Here is a 21,053-nt window from a genome sequence, read left to right as displayed (position 1 = left end):
TTCCCAGGCGCTGCGTAAAAGCTATAGCAGCTCTCTTAACAGTTCAAATACCAAGCATAGATGCTCCCCTAGCATGCCTTGGATACTAAAAAAGTCCTGGAGAAGCCTGAGCTTCATTGTTTGATTGCAGATGTAAGATCTTCTCGAATGAAGGAAGATATGCTCGAGAAGCCAAGCGGGAACAAGGCAATGATGGGATCGCTCGCATTAAGGTCGCAGGAGGTCGATAAGGAAATATTTGAGCTGGCGGGATGAGATGTTTGTCTCTTTAAAGTTTTCGTTTGACTGTTTATTGCTGGGCTGCAAGCACAATGAGAGTTTAGTCGAGAAACCTGCAAGGCTGCGTCGATCTCATTGCGTTACATGACCCGAATGTCGCGTGTGTATCTTCAATTCGCCCTGGTTGGCATCTTACGCACAAATGCTAACAGATTGGCGAGAAGGTTGGGGCGTGGACTGTACTCCTTCTGTAGCAGTCTGGTCTGAAATGCATAACTGCAAGCAGTTCTACTGTGAAGCCAGTGGAACATTGCCTATCACTCAGAGCCTTTCTCTGCGACCTTGGTGTAATCGTCCGGGGCCCAAGCCAATGCCCGAGTCTCCATCTCTTCGAGCTTTATCGCCACAGAGCTCTCGACATCGGCTTTCTCTTCAGGCTCCAACAAATCAAGTATCTGCTTCCAAACATCGCCATCATACGTTTCCCCCAGTCGGGTGCCACCATGTTTCCTGAAGAAAAACTCCGTAATGAAGTTGCTACCATGCGTATATCCACGATCAGACTTCAATCCCTGTTCCTTTGCTGTGGCTCAACTGGGATCCTTAACCTAATCGAAACTACCAGCTACGACATTCGACACAACGTCCTCATACTTTGAATCCCTCGCAGAGGTGCTCATTGCCCACCTCATGTGAACCAGCACAATAATGCTGTCGACTCAGCCAAAGAGCGTCGGCGCAAGCTTGTCGCTCGATATCTTTTCCACAAACCCGCCAGAGAGCGTCGATCGATAAAGCGCCAGGCAGCCTCCGATAAGGCCCGTTGAAACTTTGGTGCCCGCAGAAATGCTCATCAACAAGGCACTGGAAATTGTCGGCGTCGTAGACCGGGAATTTACCTATCCCGCCCCAGTTGAATTCTCTCTGGTGCCACCCCGGCGGCTTTCGATCGAAAATCCCGAATACCGGCCCGTGACCTGGACGACTGGTGGAGCACGGATGAGAGGCGCCACCAGACCTTTCTCAGCGCGATGAGACATCAGGAAGACAGGGCAATTGAACAGGGCTGGCTAAAAAGTATGCAGTGACTCTCGAGCCCGATGCAGGAGAGCTGGGAGAGTGGAGACTTCTGGTGTGCGTATGCAGCAAGGAATAGCTTCGCGTTTGACCTGGTATACTAGCACAAGATTGATCAGCGATTCTTTGGGGCGACGTCTTCGCTCATCGGCAGTGTTCGCATTCTTGTACTTCATCTGGAAGGATATGTTGTATGCGCCTTTCTCCAGAAACCTAAATTCAACAGCCTGCCAGGGCGGTGGTGTCTGACCAGGGATCTGCCAACAGGTTGGCTGTTCATATTCTGCAAGAAAGTGTAGTAAATAGGCAGCATGCAGGAGTTCGTAAAGGAGTGAAGCTTCTATAGCCCATGCCTACATATTGTGGTGCCACAGCGCCTCAAGACACAAAAATTAACATTCGCCTACATGCACACTGCACTGGGAATAGCCTTTAATATGCAGGTTGGAAGCGGACTTGCCGGAACGGCAGGGTGGTATATCAAAAGTCCAAGCCTGATCTTGCATCAAATTTCCCGCTGGCAGGGCGAGTGCTACCAAACATCAAAACCAATTATGGAGCTCTCGATTATGGGGAGAAGCCTGCCTTGAGAAGTGCAACACCGAGCGTCTTCGGCTAGCTGGAAGTTGAAAGTTTTCCTCCAAACAAGAAGGATATACACGAGTGGATTACCATTGATGATTCTGATTCTGATTATGATAGGTCGTCGATGGACAAAGGTTCAGGAAGAGTCGCGTCGCTTGAGAAACTGAAGTCGAGGACTGATTAGACCATCATGTCTGTATCGGTGGCAATTCGGTTTGAATTAATTACATGGATCTTTCAGCTCCTAAACCTGCCAATCCTCCGATCATGATGGAATCGAACTGATAGAGATATGGCTTTCCAGAAAGGTCGTAATCACCCACGTCATTCAGATGCCTGTCTAATCTGTATATGACTCTGTCGGCATACAGAGTATCATGACTCTTGTTTCACTCTCTTCCGCATGAACGACGCCTCGAAAACAAAGGGCGTCGTCTTGTCCGGCAACGTGTCCTCATACCTGGGTTCCACCTTCCACGAAACATACCCCTGCCTCTCGTACCACTCCTCGTTGCAGATCGACATACGTTCCCTAACGTACGGACCCAACACCTCGTCATAGTAGTGCTTCTTGGACAGACAGTTCAGCGTGATATACTCGCAGTTCGGACTTCCGTACGGCTTTTTCGTCGCCATAGCCTCGATCAGCTTCATTGATGTTCTACCCAGACCCCCCGACCGGTGTTGCGGCAGGATGAAGAAGGTTTGAATGGTCAAGTTTGTCTTCTCGGAGTTTGCGAGATCCCAGTCTGGAGGCTCTGTGAAAGCGTCGAGGGAGATGTGGCCCGCGCGGATCGGTGGCTGGTCGCTATCTCCATCTTCTGCAGATTTTGTGATCCAGAAAAAAGACTTGAGGCCGGCTTCTTGCTTCTGTCGCCAGAGGGCGAATTTCTCGGGGCTGAAGTCCCAGCCGCAGAGAATGCGTTGTTGGCGCAATTCCTCGTATTCGGCGGGGTCGTTGAGGTTGATGGGGACAAGCGAGCACGCCATGCCTGATGCTGGGTCTGCGGGCGGGCACGTGGGTGTTTTCTCTGACGGGACGGGTTTCAAGCTGAAGAGAGAATCTGAGGCATGGTGCACCAGCTGCTTTTGCGGCTTTTATCTTGACGCTTGGGGGTAGTATGCCGTGTAGCCTGAGGCATCAGGCCAGGAGAGATCCAAAAGCGGTTAGCCTGGTGCTTGTCGCAGGGCGCTGCCTGCAGGTGGTAGGGCTGGGGCCTGGGATTTTTACCTTTGCAAGTTTTTCGAAAAAGATCATAATTTTGCTTATGTAATGCACACAAAGGAACTGTTTTTCTTTTCCTTGGCAAAAAAAATGGTGCCCCCTCCTGCCTGGCACGTGTTTAGGTGCCTGGTGGGAACCTGGTTGGGACCTGGTTGGGGCCTGAGTGGCGCCTGGAGCCCCGCCTGGACCTGCACGCGTGGGAGACCTTTAAACAGAGCCTCTCGATCCCCTTCTCGCTCACGCCTTTAACTCTCAAGACTCCGTTGCATTTATACAGGCACTATGGCCCCTCAATCGAACCCCTTTGACCTTCCCGGGTTGACCCTACCGGTGAATTTCAGGCCCAAGGTGCGTTCGAGCGTCTGGCTCAGGATCAGCTGTTAACAACTGCAGGGCAGTATGTTCCCAAATGCCCTGGACGGAAGTGATATTGAGGACGGCTACTGCGGGTAAGGATTGCTCGATGCATGTCATATGGCGGGGCTGAGGACAGCAGGTACATCTTTACTACGCGAGAGCTTCTGATGATGCGTATCATGGAGGCGATAACGGACAAGCCGGACTGGGACACGAAGGTGTGTCTGTGTGTGTGTGCGCGCACGCGCGCCCTTAGCTGGAGCCCATTGCTAACGGTATCCAGGTTCTCAATAAAGAGATTACGAAGAAGTGGCGTGAGGAGATCTCGCAGAGCGGCCACGATGTGACCCCTCGAATGATGGACTATATCCTCGAGGAGCTCCAATGGAAAGCGGAGGAGTATAAGAAGACGGGGATTGTCACAGCTTACGACCCCGGCGTCGTCAAGTCCGATGTGGCTATTCCACGAGACCTCCAGGAGGCTCTGCGCAAGGCAGTCGCACCGCTAGAGGACGTTCCCGAGGAGGAGAAAGACTACCATCCCAGGTCGGACAAGAAGGTCGTCGATCTGGTGCACCCTTCGCTCTTCCCTCTAGTCTACGGTCGGACCAGAGTCCTTCGCGACAAGCTTATCCGAACCGTCGACTGCTTCTCCAGTGTCGGCCAGGGCGAGGTGGCAAAGGTTCCAGACTATGTACCGATCCGTGGACTGTCGTATAACAACACAGCGGAAGCATACAGTACGAAGTTCCAGTGGCTGCCGTGCAATGCCAACTTCGAAGAAGACGGACAGTGCCAGATCGCTTCGTATATCAACAATCTTCATCCGGAGAAGCATAAGGACCTGTATAGTGTCATTCAGCAGATCCTTACCCGGGCCATTCCTTTGTGGAATATCTCTCTTTCGCGGCGCCGCGACATCCCCCGCCGCATCCCCTACCTGGCGGCAGAATATCATGATGATGAGCCCGAACCCGAGCAAGGCAGCGACGAGGATGACGACGACTACTGGAACCGGTACGAGCAGTGGCAGGAGAGACGAAAGCCTGTGTATCCGGATACCGGCACATTCCAACCGCCGGATCAGGCTCAGATAGAACAGATAGATCTGCGAGAGCGATTTGGCAAGGAGGGACTTCAAGTGATCGTGAAGCTGGCCAACATCGAGCTTACCCCCGAGAAGCCTAGGTACGAGGGGGGCGCCTGGCACATTGAAGGACAGTTGGTAAATTCCCCTCAATAATTTTACCAGTTGTATAGAACTGACACCTCCAGAACGAGCGGATCTGCGCCACGGCCATCTACTACTACGACTCAGACAACATCACCGACAACACACTCTCGTTCCGCCACCGCGGCGACGACACGTACTTCCATGAATTCGGTTACGAACAGGGCGAATTCCAATTCCTCGAGGTATTTGGCTTCGACACTGGCGCTGCCGACTACGGCGGCGTCCAGATTACGCAAGACCTCGGCAGCGTCTCAACCCGGGCAGGCCGCCTGCTCACCTTCCCAAATACGCTCCAGCATCGCGTCTCTCCCTTTTCGCTCGATGATCGCTCGAAGCCGGGCCACCGCAAGATCCTGGCACTCTTCCTCATCGACCCTACACGGCGCATCATTTCGACTGCAAACGTTCCCCCACAGAGGGAGGACTGGTGTGATGAATGGAAAGAGGCCACGGCCGAGGCTCTCGCGAGACGGCTGCCCATCGAGCTGCAGGATATGGTTCAAAAGGATGTGGGGTTTGAGCCAATGACAATGGATGAGGCGAAGGAGTATCGCTTGGAACTGATGGATGAGCGGACGGCGAACTCGGAGGTTGGGAATCAGGCGTTCGAGACTGGGGGCTTCTCACTCTGCGAGCATTAACTCTGCCGTCAGATGTGCGGGTAGGGAATAGGCCTGAGGAGCGGGTATACGATGTCATTGTGTATTCTAGCTTATGTCACGCCAGTCGTCACACTTCACATCTTTAGCAGCAGCGGAGATCCTCAAATTCATCAAGACACCCTTGGACACCGACGGCGAGGTCGGCGCCGAAGACGAGCCGCGATCTCGAGCCCGGAGCGATGGGAACGAGCGACTTTCCGAATGTGGACAAGCCTGAGTCGAGGATTAATAATGTACTCTGGAGGACGCGCCACGGCCAGTTCAACAAGTCAACTTGGTTCTCCAAGACAAGCTGCGTTATCTCCAGAACCTCCAGGCCGGTCGATAAATCTCCGTAATCTCCGTGCCTTGAACCGATGGATTCGCACCAAGGACTGCGATGAGCCAGCTGGGGCTCAGAGACCCTGACTTGCTCTTGGAGGGAGGGAGGACGTAACATGTTGGCGGCCTCGTATCCGCCGGTCTTTGGATCGCGTTCTTCATCTGCTCTTGTCCAATCGGCAGCCAGACAGCAGGTGAGTCAGGAGCTTGGCTCGAAGCCAGTTCTGGCATGATGTGCGTCCCAGGAGGGTGTCGGGCTCGTTAAGGCCGCCCGCCGATTCGCAAGCTGAGGAGCGAAAACGACGGAATTATTTTGCGAGAATTTTTCGTCGGTCTGCTGTCATATAAAGGTTGACGGTCGTCTGGCCCGAATTGTAGGATCAGCATCACAATCATGGAGTCCTCAAACATGTCGACAACGAGCAACCCCGACAGCGAAAAGAGCCCCAAGGACGAAGAGCCTGTGGCTGCTCCAGAGCAGGAATATCCGCCTCTCGCAAAAGTCATCGTCATTATTCTCGGTCTCTACCTCTCTGTCTTCCTTGTCGCCCTCGATCAGACCATCATCTCCGTCGCCATCCCCGAGATCACAAACCGGTTCAAGAGTATCGAGGATATCGCCTGGTATGGGAGTGCCTACTTCCTGACCTCGACGGCTCTGCAGCCTTCCTATGGCCGTCTCTACAGGACCTTCAGCGTGCGTTTTCAGTCTCTGTCTCCAACCTCCTTTCATCGGAGTCACTGACAGCCTCCAGGTGAAATGGTCCTTCCTGGCTGCTATCTTCCTCTTCGAGCTCGGGTCCCTTATCTGCGCTGTAGCGCCATCAAGCACGGTACTCATCGTCGGACGCGCTATTGCTGGCCTTGGCGTTGGCGGTATATTCTCCGGTGCAATGGTCATCATCGCCCTGTGCGGTAGGTTGCCTATACTCTTCCCTAGGCTTGCACCACTAACATCCTTCAGTCCCACTGCCTAAACGTCCTCTGGTCTTTGGCATGTTTGGCATGGTATGGGGGATTGCCTCCATCGCCGGACCGCTCCTTGGAGGTGCTTTCACGGATTCAGTCAGCTGGCGATGGTGCTTCTACATCAAGTACGTTCTTTCCGGTGAAACAATAGGATCGCAAACTAATGAGTCTAGTCTCCCTATCGGAGGTGTATCAATGGCCATCATCATCTTCGTCCTCCAGCTCCCGGAGCACAAGGACTCCAAGGGACTCTCTATCCTCGAGCGTATCAAACAGCTCGACTTCATCGGCGCCTCACTCCTCATCCCGTGCATCATCTGCCTTCTTCTGGCCCTGCAGTGGGGTGGAAACAAGTACGCCTGGAGCAACTCTCGCATTATTGGGCTTTTCGTCGGCTTCGGCCTTCTCCTGATCCTGACTGTGATATCCCAATGGAAACTGGGCGATCGTGCTACTCTCCCCCCACGTATCATGAAGCAACGCTCTGTGATTACATCAACCAGTTACGCGCTTCTATTCGGCGGCTCCTTCTTCGTCCTGATGTACTACCTGCCCATTTTCTTCCAGAGCGTTCGCGGTGCTTCAGCCATGAAGTCTGGCATCCAGCTCCTGCCCCTAATGCTGGCCACGGTCGTCTCCTCTGTGCTCGTCGGCATCTTCATCACCTTGGCTGGCTACTATACTCCGTTCCTGATCATCAGCACCGCGCTCGCAGCTATCGGCTCGGGCCTCGTTACCCTCTACTCCATCGACATCTCCGACGCCAAATATATCGGATACCAGATCCTCCTTGGCTCCGGTATCGGCGCGGGCTTCCAAGTGCCCATAACGGCCGTCCAAACGACGCTCGCGTCCGAGGATCTCCCACAGGGCATGGCGGCGGTGATGTTCTTCCAGACGCTCGGCGGCGCCCTTTTCATCGCCGTGGCGCAGTCGCTCTTTCAGAACGGGCTCATCTCCGGCATTAGGCAGTACGCCCCCTCTGTGGCCCCTGAAAGCATCGTCCAGGCGGGCGCCACGGAAATGCGACACATCCTGTCTGACCTGGGCCAGCTGGACCAGCTCCGGAATGTGATTCTTGCGTACTTGAAGGGGTTGAAGGACACGTATCGGCTGAGCTTGGCTTTGTTCTGCGTGGCGTTTGCGCTGTCTTGTCTCTTTGAGTGGAAGAGTGTCAAGGACGGCGGTGTGGATGGGAAGAAGGACTCGGAGGCTGCTATTCCTGCGATGTAGAGTATAGACAGGAGGTGTTACGGTTGTAATTGTTTGGCGGTGGCTGCATTTGATATTTGATGACTGGTAGACTGTATGTGTCATATAGATACTCAACTCTTCTTGATATTCCTATCAACGTACCAGATTTCTATCACAAATCCATGATGGGACCAGAATAGTTAGTTCTTCCTTAAGTCGCCCCACAAGCAGCACCGTGATTGATGATGGCTTACAGCATCAGAGGCTCAGCCGCTTTCGGTCGTATAGTGTAGTGGTGAGCACATCGGGTTTTGACTCTCGAAATCTTCCGGGGACCTGGGTTCGAACCCCAGTACGACCTTTTTTTTTGCCCCCAATCTTTTTTATCTTCTTTTTATACTTCGATATCCTGCTTCGGCTCTAAATGGTAATAACATTCTTTCTGACCGACCTCCCCGCCATCCCGCCCTGGATGGCGATCCCCGCGCACATGAGCCGCACGACAACGCTGAACTGCATGTCGTCGGGAAGCTTCGCGAGAAATCGTGCGTCACTGGGTACAGCTCCTCCGTCAGTAGCATGGCATGGCTGGGGTAAAGCATTGGCTGGATAACGCCTACACAACCATATACTCCGCCCACCCGCCGTCAACGGCGATTCCCTTCATTCTCGAAGTGTCGTAGAATATCCAGCCCGCGAAATCAATCTAGGCGTTGTGGTAGCTTGTAGTTTGGGAGGGAGGCAAGATAGGTTAGGCATTGTTTAGCATGCTCGCTGAACTGTGGTGGGCCAGGGCAGCTTCAGTGATAGTCTGGTAGGGGGAACTATTGGCAAGACATAACGAAATAGGGGAGGATAGCTTGTGGTAAGTCTAAAACATTAACTTCACTGCCACTATTGACTCGCGTAGGGAAGCTCATATTGGCTATATGACGATTTAGGATAAGGTGTCGCCCCTTCTTTAGACGGGCTGTCACAGGCCATCGTCGATGAGATGTCCCCGTATGGCATCTCCACTGTATATAGTCGGTTGTGTTCGCACAAACTTTCGTAGTTCTTCAAGCTTTCTATTCTGTAGAATATGAACCTATTTCATTAGCGGTCGTTCATCACAGGTATGATCTTAAATTGAGTTGAGTTGAATATAAGGAGGGCCTTTGACTGGCAGAAGATTTGGACGGGCCTTGATGTATTACCGTCGCTATAGTTAAGTACAGTAGAGTATAAGGCAGGTCATCGTCTCTGTAAATTCTTCCAGAAAGCTAGCCACTTTTTCCCTCTGACCGGTTTTGAGTCCAAATCGATCGAATGGGACGATTGACGAATACGCATAGGCCGTGCAGGAGGATTCTGGCACGTCAGTTGTGCTGATGAGCGGTTCTGTGCCTCTTCCCAGTCCCTAACGGCATTGAAGGAAGACTTGGTGTCAGGATGATCTGCACCTAAGACTTTGTTGCTGAGCTTTGCACATTCGTCCATCAAACTCAAGGCTTCCTGGACTTTTCCGAGTGATTTCCATGTATGGGCCAGGTTGTTCATGCTGGTTAGAGTCTGAGGACGCTCTGGCCCTAGCACCTGTTTCCGGGTCTCCAACACCTGCACCAATATATTTTCCGCTTCATTATACCTCCCATCGCTGTACAAGCAGCTTGCCACCCTTTGTACAAGGTAAGTATACTGCCCTTGTTGTTTGCGGAATGCAGGTTCACTCAATAATGACAGGGCGTGGGGTAGATATTCCCTCCAAATCTGTCGATTGGCATGATCATGCGAAGGGAAAATCTCATCCATTTGTTCTGCTGCTTTTGCAATATATAGGGAAAATCGCTGCTCCTTCCTCATCCAGTTTCGAGCTGCCAGATATACCAAGGGGTGAAGGGAGATAGAGCGACTCGTAGGTTGGATAGTAATGAAGGAGTAGGCACTAAGAAGCCCAAGGGCATCAGTCATCTCCAGTTTGGATCCTGGCTGTGGAAGAAAGGCCGGCGGGATCGTGCGTGAATTGACACAAGCCATAAGTGACAGGTATTCAGCTGCAAGTTGATTCACCTTCCGAATCTGATTGAATGAGATTAGCCATGTCTTGACTATTGGATTCTGGATATCCTTGTAGCGTCCATTGGAGCCAAAATCCTTGCTAAGGAGCTCCACAACGTCTGCCTCCTGCTCCTCTAAAAGTATCAGGTAATCAGACAACGTTATATCTTTCTTGTTGATATACGCAATGGCCTGGCTGATGGCTAATGGAAGAAAAGTAAGCTGCTCAAGCAGAGCAATCGCCGTATTTTGATCGTGAAGCAGGTTCGTGCGAAGTAGAGATCTTTCCAGAAACTCGATGCCAGTCTTTTCGTCCAGTTCGCGAATCTGTATCACGCAAGGCGACGTTAAGTCCACAGCTAACTCTCGATTGCGGGTCGTAAAGATGACATGGCCGTGGTTATTGACGGTAAGCAAGTCCTTCAATGGTGGAGTATTATCACTACCATTGATCCACATATCCGTATCATCTGCATTATCAAATATCAGAAGCCACTTTTCGTCACTTTGGCTGAAGTAAGTCTTGACACGTGTTGTTGCCTCTGCTGGCTTCACATCCTCGAGGCCTACTATCTGTGCAATGGCCATACATGCCTGCTCGACAGCCTCGTAGCTGGTGCAAGGGACCCAAAAGATTGAGCATTCGGGCTCTGTGTCTCGCATGCGGTACGCAAACTCCAGAGCTACTTGTGTCTTCCCAACTCCCCCGAGTCCAGTAATGGCGACTTTTGCACCGGATATGGATATCAAATCCTCTAGCTTTCGGATTTCGTCATGGCGGCCCACAAGATGGCTATTTCTCTCGAAGGGGATCAGCAGGTGGCGAGTTTTGCTCGCATCTATCAGAAATATAAGTCTTTCGATATCACCACGCTCATACTAAGCAGTTCTCTGACCTTCGTGGTTCACAGGCATCCAGTAGTCCAAGAAAGCCTTTGCTGCCGAGGCCCCAGTTGCTGCTGCATATGGCTGCCACAACGTGCTCATGTGACTGTCGGCGTAAGTACACACGCCCTTGATAACAATACATGGAACATTGTCCCACACCCCTGCGCCTTCCATTTCAAAACCAATCACTTTCTCCTTTCGGACGATTTCGTCACGGTGCTGGCCAGATTTCATCACCCTGTCGGCAGAAGCGACTGTTCCAATATATATAGAGGTCTGGATAGCTTCTGACGGCTCTCGGTATCGGACTGGTTCGGCTTTGTTGCATTCAAGGTCATCGCAGTTCTGCCCTAAGGCCGCCTCGCAAATGTCGTCGGGGGAATCACTTTCCAAACAAGAGCACCCAACACGTGGATCACAACTATGGTGCTTGTGGAGGTATAAGGCATCAAAAAGGTTATCTCTGACCTCTGGACGATGCCACTTCGCGCCTTTTTGCTGGAGAGTCCGAAGATTTCGTTGCGTCTGATCCTGCAGTTCAATGCGGGCATTCTCGGCGCGGAGCCCATTTAGAAGAGCGCGGATTTCTCGACCAGGCCTGCCGAGAGTGTCTTTGACGCCCGTTTTCCGTTGAAAACCGCCGTCGTATTGTTTGCCAAAGTCATATTCGACTACTGAATCACTGATGATCACATCACCAAGAAATATCTCTTGATATTTTGGTGGTGGCGGTGCGCCTCCACAGATACCAACCACCAAAGCAAGCTCGATGCCTGGGTAGCTGGACGTCAGGCTGGAGGCAACACTTGCTGCACTTCCTTTGCCTGTTCCCGGCAAGTAGCACAGGACGACATCGTGCTTGCCAATCCGTCCATTTATATATGCGTTCATGTCACGTTGCTGCTTGCCGTAGAATCTTCCCAGCCGATCGTACGTTTCATCGAAAAGGGCTTCGACGGCGTCAGCCTCGAGAGGAAGGGCGCAGATGATCGCGATGGCAAAGCCGTTGCGGTTTCTAGGGCGCATTTCAGCTAAGAGCAGTACAGGTTGTCGAAACGTTTAGGGTAGATTTTCAACCAGATTCAACTGGCCCAAAGTCGGTATCTGAGGATGGATGGGAATCAGAGTCGACCCCTTGGGAGAGCTGAGGCATTTCTGTCTTCACAGCCTCATGCCTATACTCACCAACCACAGCGCTGCAATAGCCGCGCATGAGGGGCAGCGACGAGGCTGGCATCAGGTTGGTAAGACTATAACAATATCTTAATCAGGTCATACCCCAGCTTTTGGTCTGTATTTATATTAGACCTAGTATATAGAGACGCCCTGGGGAACGGTATCATGCCTCAGGCAGCTGCTCCGCAAGTGTGCAAGTGTGGTACGAAGTCCAGCCAGGCCAAAACAAAGGCTCTGGCTGGTGCCGTGGCAGTGGCCTGTGCGACTTGTTGGCGCTAAGCCTAATTCATCTGCGTCTTTGAGGGTCGGCGCTTCGACAGTCTGTTGGATTGTCCCGATTTCTTTAAGGGTGGCGTCTGAGAAGGGGGTATAAACAGCTTTATCACGCCCTCAAATTAGGTGATCCAACAAGGTATTCAATTCTCGAGGACCTCCGCCGTGACCTTGTAACGACGGGTCCTCGAAGTCACGCAAGATTCACAGAGATGGCTCAGATTATGTAAGTTCAATGGCTTGTTTTCTGTCCAATCTGCTGTCAGGTTGAAGTTGCCCAAGGACTGAATAATCGCCTTTAGATATCTTCAAGTTCGACAACCCTTTCAGGATCACAGCCCGTAGACTGAGAGAAGTAATAGCCTCTCTGGTTTGCTATCACTCTTTTCCCTGTCACCAAGTCTCGGAAATCACAGTTGAAACGGGTGTGTCCGAATGCCCAGAGTGTGACGATTTCGCTTTGCCAACAATGCTCATTTGATAGGTTTGTCATGAACCCAGACGAAAGCTTGCTGTTGCTATGTTTAGGATCGACGACTTCCTCACGCGTCGAAGGACAATAATGAGTGAAGATAATGACTTTTCGGCCAGGCTCCAAGCTCGAAATCGAGTCAATTTCCTTATTCAACCAGGAAAGATCCGCGAAATGTGCTTCTCGGTGGGCTTCAATCGACCAATCGCGAATATGGTAAAAATCGTTCAGACCAAAGCTAACGCTCTCCTTTTGTTCTTCAATGATACATGAGAATAATGTGCAGCCGAGAATGGTGAGTGTTGGGGAGATATTGTAGCGCGTTTGGTCGAGCAGAACAAGTTTTCCAAGCGCCTCACCTCTCCGAGAAGCCTCACTGATGTCGTGTTTGAACCGTCTCCACGCTAGGCTTTGTCTCCGCCCAATTGCTATGGTAGGCTTCGTGATTTCCTAGAACCAGAAAGACAACCCGGAAGATCGCCAGCTGCCTGCGAAGGAAGGGAAAAACCCCTCATCCGTAACGTAGCCAATGTCGCCGAGCAATGCCAAAAACAGGGTCTTGGGGTTGATGTTAAAGATATCATAGGCAGCTGGAGACTCCAGGTGGAGATCTGAAAGGATTTGAAGTTGTATATCTTCCGACATCTCAAAAGATACATGCCAAAGATGGACAGAGTCGAAGCTCTCCAGCCTCGAATTTCGCCCAGTCGGGTGACGTCACGTGTGTCTCGCGTTTTCGCTGCTCTGTCTTTCTCTTCCTCATCTTCCTCTCTCTCCCATCAATTCTTCTGTCTTCATTCCACAAAGCTTCAATCCTTGCTTCAAGCTGCCGAAATCCCGTTCTTTAGTTACACCTGCACGCTCGGTTCGTCTCTGATGGAGTCTGTGGTCGTCTTCGCCTTGAAATCCACACCCCCCAGACAGCTATTGCCGCACATATAGCCCCAGGAACGATTAGAATGGCAGAATCTGCGTTCGCCTACCATGAGCCGTCGATATCGACCATCTTGAACCAAACAGGACTGCTGTTGGTACTGAACCTGGTCAACACCTGCCTCGACAAGCTTCTCTACTGTGGTCTCATCGGCCAGCTCTTCATCGGTATCCTCTGGGGTACCCCCGGGGCGAAATGGCTGGATCGTGATATGGAAACCGTAGTCCAGCAGCTCGGTTACCTGGGCCTCATCATGCTCGTGTACGAGGGCGGACTTTCGACTTCCGTCGCCTCGCTAAGAGTGAATATGTACCTCTCGCTTGCAGTCGCTTTCACCGGCATCGGCGTCCCGATAGCTCTGTCGTTTATCCTCATGGAACTAGTTTCCGCCACCCCTCTGCAGGCATTCGCTGCTGGCGCATCTCTTAGCGCGACCAGTTTGGGGACTACGTTCACTATTCTGTCGAGTACCGAGCTCATCTCGACGCGCCTGGGGACGGTCACGACTAGTGCCGCGATGCTGGACGATGTTGTCGGACTCGTGATGGTCCAGATCATCTCGAACCTTGGCAGAGGCGAGGACTCATTCAGCGCTGGGACTGTTATCCGACCGCTCTTTGTCTCCCTCGGATTCGGCGTTGGTGTAGTCGTGGTGTGTAGATTTGTAGCGCGTCCAATTCTACTCAGGATCCTCGAGTCGAAGGGCAGGCTACCACAGTTCGCCCGCACTCCGCAATTTGCGTTTCTTGGGTACACTGGCTTGCTTGTCGGGTTGGTCGCTGGGGCGACGTATGCGGGGACTTCCAGTCTTTTTGCTGCGTACCTGGCAGGCGTTATAAGCTCGTGGTTCGATAGCCTGGTACACAGCACACCGAGGTCAAACAATGCTCCATCGCAGCCGGACCCGGACCGATCCTTGGCCCAGGGAATTGAGTCAGAGCAAACTGCCAACCCCGACTCTGCAGCTCGCGGATCATCTCAATCCAGCCAAACCCATGAGGCTATTACCGGCACATTCATCTACGAGCACTATTATCATGGGCCTGTCAATCGGATATTGATCCCTATGTTCTTTGTAAGCAAGGCTTTTTTTTTTTTGCTAGAAAACGCGGGCTAACATGTAAGGCTTCAATCGGTTTCGCCATCCCGATCACAGAAATGTTCGAGGGAAGCATCGTGTGGCGTGGATTCGTCTATGCTATCTTGATGGCGTTTGCGAAGATGTGTACAGGATTGTGGCTCGTTCGGTTTTCTCCTCTTTCTAGCCTCACTACCTTCGTCCGGGTTCTCGGTGCGCGATTATCATATGCGACATCCTGTATCTGGCGCCGGCCATCTAGATCCGTTAGCGAGAAGGCCCGCAAAAGTGCACAAGAGAGTGGTCCGGCCCGAGAGGATCATACAACCGCGGAAGCGAGGCACTCTGAATCCCCCGAATCGGGCAATAGAGTGGGAACCGATACGCCTTCAAAATCTGCAACCCCGATCCAGAGACACGAACGGCCAGTCTCCGTCTCCCTCCCCCCAAAGCCAAAGTCGCTCTACCCCGCTTCGATTCTCTCTCTCGCGATGGTTGCCAGAGGCGAGATCGGCTACCTAATTGCGTCGCTTGCTGAGTCGAACGGAATTTTCGGCGAGACTTCTGAAGGGTCATCGGAAACGTATTTGATCGTTGTTTGTGCGATCTCGCTCTGCACGTTGGTGGGGCCAATCTCCGTTGGAACGCTTGTGAAGCGGGTCAAGTCATTGCAGTTGAAGCGTGCCAATACTGGTGGACCCGATCCGCTGGTTGTTTGGGGCATTTGACCGTCTGGTATCGCTGTTACTAACCGGATCGCCTTCTGGAATCCCATTTGTCTGAGTTTATTGCTCTAATATGAGCTGTATTCAGAGCAATGCATGTATCTAGACGAGTCGGCAATGAATGCCCGATACTGCTCGTTGCCTATCCCTTTCGTGACAAAATTCCATGACAATAACCATTCTAAGAATATGAGAGAGTAATGCAGAAGCAGAATACCTGCGTCGAATCTAAACTTGGTTGTAAAGAGAAGATGAAGATTGAGGGCATGAACCACAGGATGCGTGGGGGATATCAATCATGTGTCTTTATTTTCTAATAAATTTATACTAGTAAAGTCCAACGGCTCGAACTAACTTCACTTCACAGTCCGAGCGATGGAGCGCCTCGAGCCACCAACAGAGTATCACAGCTCGAAACTTCGGTTCTCTCTCAGCTCTTCAACCCCTGAAGGTGCCCTGGCCTTCTCTAACCGGCAGAGAATATAACAGGTGCCAGGCCGGCCGGCCGTTAGACGGTTGAGATATGCAGGAGAACGGATGGGCAGATTAACCTCAGCTCCAGGAAGACACTGCCAGTACCGTACTTGCCCTGCGCACGCAGGACATCCTTGCCGTCGCGCAATAATCGCAATGCTGGAAGCTCGGCGAGCTGCTTTGCCTCCACGCCAAGCATGGTTACAAGTCCGTGATTGTGGTTGGGTGTCATGCTGCCGGCCTTACCTTGGCGACGGGTCCAAAAGCTTGGACGGTGTCATGTTTAAAGCCCAGAAGAGCATTGATCTGCAGGGTGTGAGACCCAAAAATACTTCCTGAGGCATGATTGATTGTGTTTGATGTGGAGAAAGTAGTTCCGGCAATATTAGCTGGATGTTCTGCATGTGCTGTGGTTGGGTGCGGCGTAACTACATCGTCCCTGAGGGGCAGGGTCCTCCCAACACTGCCTTCTTCTCGCCTGCCCGCGGAGTCGAGGCCAATTCTACTCGGAGTATGCCACCGGGAAAGATATAAAGGGGTCACAACATCCATCAATTCACTCTCATCATCACAACAATAATAATACCCAACAAACCCCAAGCAGCTCTACCAAGTTCAACTCAAGTTCAAGTTCAATCCACTCAAAGAAAAATGATATCCGCCTCATTCTTCACCCTCGTCTCCCTCCTTACCCTCACGGGAACCTCCCTCGCAGCCCCCGCAACATCCCCTGCCAACCCCCTCCAGAAGCGTTTTGAGTTCACCTGCAGTACCCCTAGTTATAACTATGTTCCTATTGGAGAGGCCCAGCAGTGCGTCGACCTTCTCTTAGCGAGGGGCACCGAGGACTGTGTCATACCCCACGAGACACAAGTCTTCTGCCACTTGGACCATGGGTCGGTTACCGGGACCAACATTGGCCCTGGGGGTGGAAGCTCGCTTTGGTATGCGATTAGACCACCCTCCCAGGAAGTTGCTTGATGTTCTAATCGATTGATTTGATACAGTCGTGATGTTGCCTGGGCTGCGCAGACGATTATTAACGGCTGCGGGACAGTCGAGGGATATGTTGGTGGTAAGTTCTCCAATGAAGATCCCGTTTCTTGTAGGAGCCCGCTGGCAGTTGCGTATCTGACTGACTCTTATTCAGGTGCCAATGCTGCGGGTGGCAACGGGGCACTTATTGTTCATATCGATGGAAGACAAGCAGCTTAGCACGTTTGATTTTATATTTTCAGGACGTATTATTGCACAGGCTGCTCATCGCATTGTTTGGGCAATCTCGCTCTGCGCTCTGCACCTTGGTGGGCCCATCTCTGTTGGAACGTTCTATTTATCTAAGTTTATTGCTCTAAAATAAGCTATATTTAAAGTAATACATGTATCTAGACAAGTCTGCAATGAACCTTGGAACACCCCATAACAATAACCATTCTAAGAATAACTACTTTTGAATCTGAATTTAGTTGTGAGAATATTATTATTAAAATCCAAGACATGAACTGCAGGATGTGTAGGGGTGTATCAATCGCGAAGTCCGACGGCTCGGGTTAACTTGGGTTGCAGTCCAAGCAATAGAGCACCATGAGCCACCAACAGAGTATCACAACTCGAAGTGGAGCCGTGCCCTCTCAGCCCCTCAAGCCCCTGAAGGTGGTCCGGCCTTCTCTGCCGGGCAGAGAATTAAATGCTGCCACTGTGGCGCCGAGACCCGAGACACCGAGACACCGGGAGATAGAGCAGGAGGAATGCAGAGCTTACTGCAAGAAGCAGAGGGCAGAGGTGTCTTATTCACTTGCACAGCGCACGGTAGCTCCTCGACAACTCCTCACAGACGCCCCAGATGCGCCTCCGATTCGCAGCGCCCATGAAGACCGGGTCTGCCATCCCGTATGTCGGGGTCGTGGCTGCGTCCAGCCACTGGTGCACGAGCTGGTAGTTCAGGTCGGTCGGGGGTGAGGAGGAGGAGGTGCGCAGCGCATGAGTGTCGGCCTCGTCGAGCCAGGGGATGTCGGACTCGATGAAGCGTTTCCAGAAGGCGTTGTCTCGGGTGACGAGGTGGATGAAGAGGGAGGCCTGGATGAGTGATTTCAGGGAGTCGCCTGGGAGGAGCGAGCAGATGTGGTGGATGAGTTCGGTGGGGAGGGTGCCGAAGGGGTTTGTTGGGTGGCGGTTTCCGATGGTTATGTCTATGTCTACGGGGGGGATGCGGAGGTTCTGGTTTGTTTGGATGTGTGTCTGGATGGCGTCTTTGATGCTTGTCCCTGGGTGGCTTACGGAGTACTGGATGGTCTGGCCGTTAGATGGTTGAGATATGCAGAGGGATAGATGGATGGATGAGCAGACCGACCTCAGCTCCAGGAAGACACTGCCAGTACTTGCCCTGCGCACGCAGGACGTCCTCGCCGTAGGGCAGTCGCAATGCTGATCCCGACCAGTTGCACAGGCTGCTCATCGCATCGTACAGGGCCTCCAGGTTGACGTTACGGGGCTCCGTCGTCCCCGTCAGCGTGCGCAGGAGGATCTCGAAACAGCACCAGTGGAACGGCATCACTGGGCCCGGTACCTCGTCCGTCCCAAAGCCGTAGCTTCAGCCGGCAGTGATGCGACATTAATACGAGTTTCTTTTCGTGGGGTGGTAGTGGGCTATCCGAACCAGTTGAAGTATGTTCTTTTCGAAGGTTGACCGATCTTGACGGCCAGCTCGCCCTGGTTGCTGGTTAGTTATGGCTCGTCTCAACAGGTATGGAGAGGCGTACAGCATCCGCGTAGTATCCTGGTCCAGAGATAAACGCCCTGGACGAGGTTAGGCGCGTGCTCGATTCTCCATAGCGAGCTCATCTAACTACCTGCTCTTCCCAGTGGCATCGTCGTGCATTCCCAGGCAGTGTAGCTGGGAGGTCCACGCGACATTGTCGCTGTCGACAAGACGCGGATCGTAAGTGTAAATCGGCTCGTCTTCATCTGCGTCGACCGTAGTCGTTCCCTCCAGCGATCGTGCGATCCTCTCCACGCATCGTCGTCGTCGGTCGGGCGTCGCATCTGACGGGGATCCAACGCGCATTCCCGAGAAACCCACGCCGCAAATGGCGCAGTAGCAGTCGAACGCCATGCTTGCGACCGAGGTGAATGGAAATGTCGAGATTCAAACCTCAATTCAGACTCGAGACAAAAATTCAGGGCCTCGGGGAGAAGATCAACAGCTGGAGATGCATCGCAAGCTCGTGGCCCAATCAGGGCATCCTGCGATCCACATCGTTCGGGGCCAGTTCAGTCGCTTCCTTCGAGATCGCCTTCTGGGAGCGAATCAAACGGCCCTCGCGCCCCAGTTTCTCCTTGGCCTGACCGCCAGTCTTGAAGCTTCCCGCGGTTCCCTCGGAAGTGGGAAAAGGAGACGAAGATGCGGTCGGCGGGGGATCTTAGGGTTATTGCGGTCACGGGACTACGTGTCTTCCGACGCTGGATGTTCTGGAGGCGAACATGAGTACAAGGGATTTAGAGACGAGCGTTGCCTGGACAATGGCTGTCTGGATTATAGGCTGGCTGAGATATGAGATGCCCCAGATGAAGAAATGTCTGTCTCGACTCCGCGAGAGAACCATCCTGAGAACCACCACCGGAACCAGCGCCGGAAACTGGATCTTGAGTGATGAAGACCAAGACGCCGTTGACTTCAATGTTTCGCGCCTGGGGATGCGCCGGTACAATCTTCAATGCCCTCCCCCGTGAGTCTTTCAAGAGCCTCCGGCTCACCTGCAGGGCACTCAACGATGCAGTGCTCGATAGCTCATGTCTGCTCCACAGGGCATAACTTTATCTCCGCCGCAAAAGCCGACCTGGTTGCACTCGACGGAATTTCTACAAGTCCCCGCATTGCTGCGCTCGTCACGGAGCTTGTGTGGGGCGTGACCACCCGTCTCGCCATTGATGCTTAGGCATCGACACCGACAAGGCAGTCATGCGCATTTCGAAGGAATACGCCACCGCTCTGTGCGAGGGCCATGACTTCCGCCTCCTGCTGACGGCTCTTCCCCGATTCCCCTGATTAAGGAGTGTTGTGTTCACGGACCTGATGTATCAGTGGACTTGGCTTCTGGGTGTGACGAAGTGGTTTCTCCTGCGAGGCTGGACCTGCCGAGCTATGAATCCCTTGCGATGAGGGCGTGGGGAGCACTGGCCGTTGGACCTTGTCTCGCTGCAAGGAGCCTTTTATATCGGGCTTCTGATGCGGAGCTCCCGGCGACCATCGGAACGTGGGCTCGTGTCTTTGCCAACACGCCCAACGGTGATTATAGCAGGCCACTAGATCTAATAGGCTGCCACGACCGTGGCCACAATCCACCGGCTCTATTGCTTACAGCGGTGCGTGTCTTGGATGTAAGCATCGGGAGCTTCTCCGTGGACGCAGTCGCCGCCCATACGCCACCTCTCCAGAGAGTTTTTCCTCCGTACTTCCGGGGGCTTGACCTACGGACCTCGCGATTTTGCAGGACCTGTTGGATATGGACGGTTGTACGAGCCGTTTCGAGCCCTGCGACGGTTATGCCTCTGCCTCAATGGTCCAGAGCTCGTTGACCACTGGTAAGGCCTCCTTTCCCCATCACTGGGATGTGCAAAAGGTCCGCAGGCGCTGGAGCTCCGAGGTTCCAATTCACAGAGATTCCGCACCTCCAAACATTCATACTCGACATCTTTCCTATTGCAGAGGCGGATCTAGCAGGGGATTTCTTGGATTGGTGCTCTGCGACCGGGCTCCAGACCCTGCGCCTTATCGAATCCGTGATTACGGTGCCTGGTTTGACAATTTCAATGGTTGCGTAAGGGGATGAGAGAGGAGCCTCCATGCACGCATCTCCTCTGCTGCTTGGTAATGCAGCCGCATGCAGGGAGCTGTAAGCTTGACCCTGGCAGTCAGCCAGCCCGTTGTGGCTTGGGAGAAATGGGGTTGCCTAGAGTGGACTGTGCCCTGGCCATGACACTTATTCCCTCGGTGACAGGCCATTCCCGTTCTCCGTAGCGAGTCCGCCGCTCGGCGGAAATGGAAACCTGTCCCGACTGCAGGTGGAAAATCTGTGGCGAACTTCTGGGATGCACAGGACCTTGGGCGCCTGGGATTGAGCCCCATTCCGTCCAGCCCCAAGACCAATGGTACG

General features: G+C 52.8%; 10 protein-coding genes and 1 non-coding gene across 11 annotated transcripts; 7 read left to right on the top strand and 4 right to left on the bottom strand.

Annotated features, from left to right (window-relative positions):
- Positions 1–1,945: 1,945 nt before the first annotated feature.
- Positions 1,946–3,133, bottom strand: BJX67DRAFT_191027 (uncharacterized protein). The gene is made up of 2 exons (XM_071025337.1): positions 3,113–3,133; positions 1,946–3,014 (listed from the first exon to the last, which is right to left on the bottom strand). The coding sequence occupies exon 2, from the start codon at positions 2,869–2,871 to the stop codon at positions 2,257–2,259; it is 615 nt and encodes a 204-aa protein (XP_070883991.1). The 5' UTR covers positions 2,872–3,014; positions 3,113–3,133; the 3' UTR covers positions 1,946–2,256.
- A 309-nt stretch (positions 3,134–3,442) lies between these two features.
- Positions 3,443–5,390, top strand: BJX67DRAFT_190997 (DUF4246 domain-containing protein). Its single transcript, XM_071025336.1, has 4 exons — positions 3,443–3,454; positions 3,500–3,681; positions 3,747–4,688; positions 4,739–5,390. The coding sequence occupies exons 2-4, from the start codon at positions 3,574–3,576 to the stop codon at positions 5,336–5,338; spliced, it is 1,650 nt and encodes a 549-aa protein (XP_070883990.1). The 5' UTR covers positions 3,443–3,454; positions 3,500–3,573; the 3' UTR covers positions 5,339–5,390.
- Positions 5,284–5,920, top strand: BJX67DRAFT_190983 (uncharacterized protein). The gene has a single exon (XM_071025335.1). It carries the CDS (start codon positions 5,390–5,392, stop codon positions 5,765–5,767), a length of 378 nt encoding a protein of 125 aa, XP_070883989.1. The 5' UTR covers positions 5,284–5,389; the 3' UTR covers positions 5,768–5,920.
- A 16-nt stretch (positions 5,921–5,936) lies between these two features.
- BJX67DRAFT_190967 (MDR family MFS transporter) lies at positions 5,937–7,949 on the top strand. The gene is made up of 4 exons (XM_071025334.1): positions 5,937–6,377; positions 6,436–6,595; positions 6,645–6,774; positions 6,823–7,949. Exons 1-4 carry the CDS (start codon positions 6,075–6,077, stop codon positions 7,880–7,882), a joined length of 1,653 nt encoding a protein of 550 aa, XP_070883988.1. The 5' UTR covers positions 5,937–6,074; the 3' UTR covers positions 7,883–7,949.
- A 172-nt stretch (positions 7,950–8,121) lies between these two features.
- Positions 8,122–8,204, top strand: BJX67DRAFT_t75. Its single transcript has one exon. It is a non-coding gene; the product is annotated as a tRNA-Gln (tRNA).
- Positions 8,205–9,076: 872 nt separating this feature from the next.
- On the bottom strand, positions 9,077–11,794 carry BJX67DRAFT_383226 (putative kinesin light chain; the record flags this gene model as incomplete). Its single annotated transcript, XM_071033416.1, has 2 exons — positions 9,077–10,719; positions 10,777–11,794. The coding sequence occupies 2 exons, from the start codon at positions 11,792–11,794 to the stop codon at positions 9,077–9,079; spliced, it is 2,661 nt and encodes an 886-aa protein (XP_070883987.1).
- Positions 11,795–12,515: 721 nt separating this feature from the next.
- BJX67DRAFT_373470 (uncharacterized protein) lies at positions 12,516–13,334 on the bottom strand (the record flags this gene model as incomplete). Its single annotated transcript, XM_071031396.1, has 3 exons — positions 12,516–12,758; positions 12,798–13,139; positions 13,212–13,334. 3 exons carry the CDS (start codon positions 13,332–13,334, stop codon positions 12,516–12,518), a joined length of 708 nt encoding a protein of 235 aa, XP_070883986.1.
- Positions 13,335–13,476: 142 nt separating this feature from the next.
- Positions 13,477–15,606, top strand: BJX67DRAFT_190930 (cation:proton antiporter). The gene is made up of 2 exons (XM_071025333.1): positions 13,477–14,698; positions 14,749–15,606. The coding sequence occupies exons 1-2, from the start codon at positions 13,649–13,651 to the stop codon at positions 15,427–15,429; spliced, it is 1,731 nt and encodes a 576-aa protein (XP_070883985.1). The 5' UTR covers positions 13,477–13,648; the 3' UTR covers positions 15,430–15,606.
- Positions 15,607–16,551: 945 nt separating this feature from the next.
- BJX67DRAFT_383224 (uncharacterized protein) lies at positions 16,552–17,115 on the top strand (the record flags this gene model as incomplete). Its single annotated transcript, XM_071033415.1, has 3 exons — positions 16,552–16,844; positions 16,908–16,975; positions 17,051–17,115. 3 exons carry the CDS (start codon positions 16,552–16,554, stop codon positions 17,113–17,115), a joined length of 426 nt encoding a protein of 141 aa, XP_070883984.1.
- A 576-nt stretch (positions 17,116–17,691) lies between these two features.
- BJX67DRAFT_383223 (F-box protein) lies at positions 17,692–19,012 on the bottom strand (the record flags this gene model as incomplete). Its single annotated transcript, XM_071033414.1, has 5 exons — positions 17,692–18,183; positions 18,251–18,488; positions 18,557–18,609; positions 18,660–18,696; positions 18,750–19,012. 5 exons carry the CDS (start codon positions 19,010–19,012, stop codon positions 17,692–17,694), a joined length of 1,083 nt encoding a protein of 360 aa, XP_070883983.1.
- Positions 19,013–19,358: 346 nt separating this feature from the next.
- BJX67DRAFT_359591 (uncharacterized protein) lies at positions 19,359–20,235 on the top strand. The gene has a single exon (XM_071029701.1). The coding sequence runs from the start codon at positions 19,381–19,383 to the stop codon at positions 19,627–19,629; it is 249 nt and encodes an 82-aa protein (XP_070883982.1). The 5' UTR covers positions 19,359–19,380; the 3' UTR covers positions 19,630–20,235.
- Positions 20,236–21,053: the final 818 nt, after the last annotated feature.

This window comes from Aspergillus lucknowensis (assembly GCF_044049455.1).
Source record: "Aspergillus lucknowensis strain CBS 449.75 chromosome Unknown BJX67scaffold_35, whole genome shotgun sequence".
Taxonomy (NCBI): Eukaryota; Fungi; Ascomycota; class Eurotiomycetes; order Eurotiales; family Aspergillaceae; genus Aspergillus; species Aspergillus lucknowensis.
Note: the sequence above shows the minus strand (reverse complement) of the source record. Positions and strands in the feature narration are given on the sequence as shown.

Coding starts and splice junctions, on each gene's coding strand:
- BJX67DRAFT_191027 (XM_071025337.1), bottom strand. CDS start 2,871: ATGGCGTGCTCGCTTGTCCCCATCAACCTCAACGACCCCGCCGAATAC.
- BJX67DRAFT_190997 (XM_071025336.1), top strand. CDS start 3,574: ATGTCATATGGCGGGGCTGAGGACAGCAGGTACATCTTTACTACGCGA. Junction 3,682..3,746: donor AGCCGGACTGGGACACGAAG/GTGTGTCTGTGT, acceptor AACGGTATCCAG/GTTCTCAATAAAGAGATTAC. Junction 4,689..4,738: donor GGCACATTGAAGGACAGTTG/GTAAATTCCCCT, acceptor TGACACCTCCAG/AACGAGCGGATCTGCGCCAC.
- BJX67DRAFT_190983 (XM_071025335.1), top strand. CDS start 5,390: ATGTCATTGTGTATTCTAGCTTATGTCACGCCAGTCGTCACACTTCAC.
- BJX67DRAFT_190967 (XM_071025334.1), top strand. CDS start 6,075: ATGGAGTCCTCAAACATGTCGACAACGAGCAACCCCGACAGCGAAAAG. Junction 6,596..6,644: donor GGTCATCATCGCCCTGTGCG/GTAGGTTGCCTA, acceptor AACATCCTTCAG/TCCCACTGCCTAAACGTCCT. Junction 6,775..6,822: donor CGATGGTGCTTCTACATCAA/GTACGTTCTTTC, acceptor TAATGAGTCTAG/TCTCCCTATCGGAGGTGTAT.
- BJX67DRAFT_190930 (XM_071025333.1), top strand. CDS start 13,649: ATGGCAGAATCTGCGTTCGCCTACCATGAGCCGTCGATATCGACCATC. Junction 14,699..14,748: donor TATTGATCCCTATGTTCTTT/GTAAGCAAGGCT, acceptor CTAACATGTAAG/GCTTCAATCGGTTTCGCCAT.
- BJX67DRAFT_359591 (XM_071029701.1), top strand. CDS start 19,381: ATGAGTACAAGGGATTTAGAGACGAGCGTTGCCTGGACAATGGCTGTC.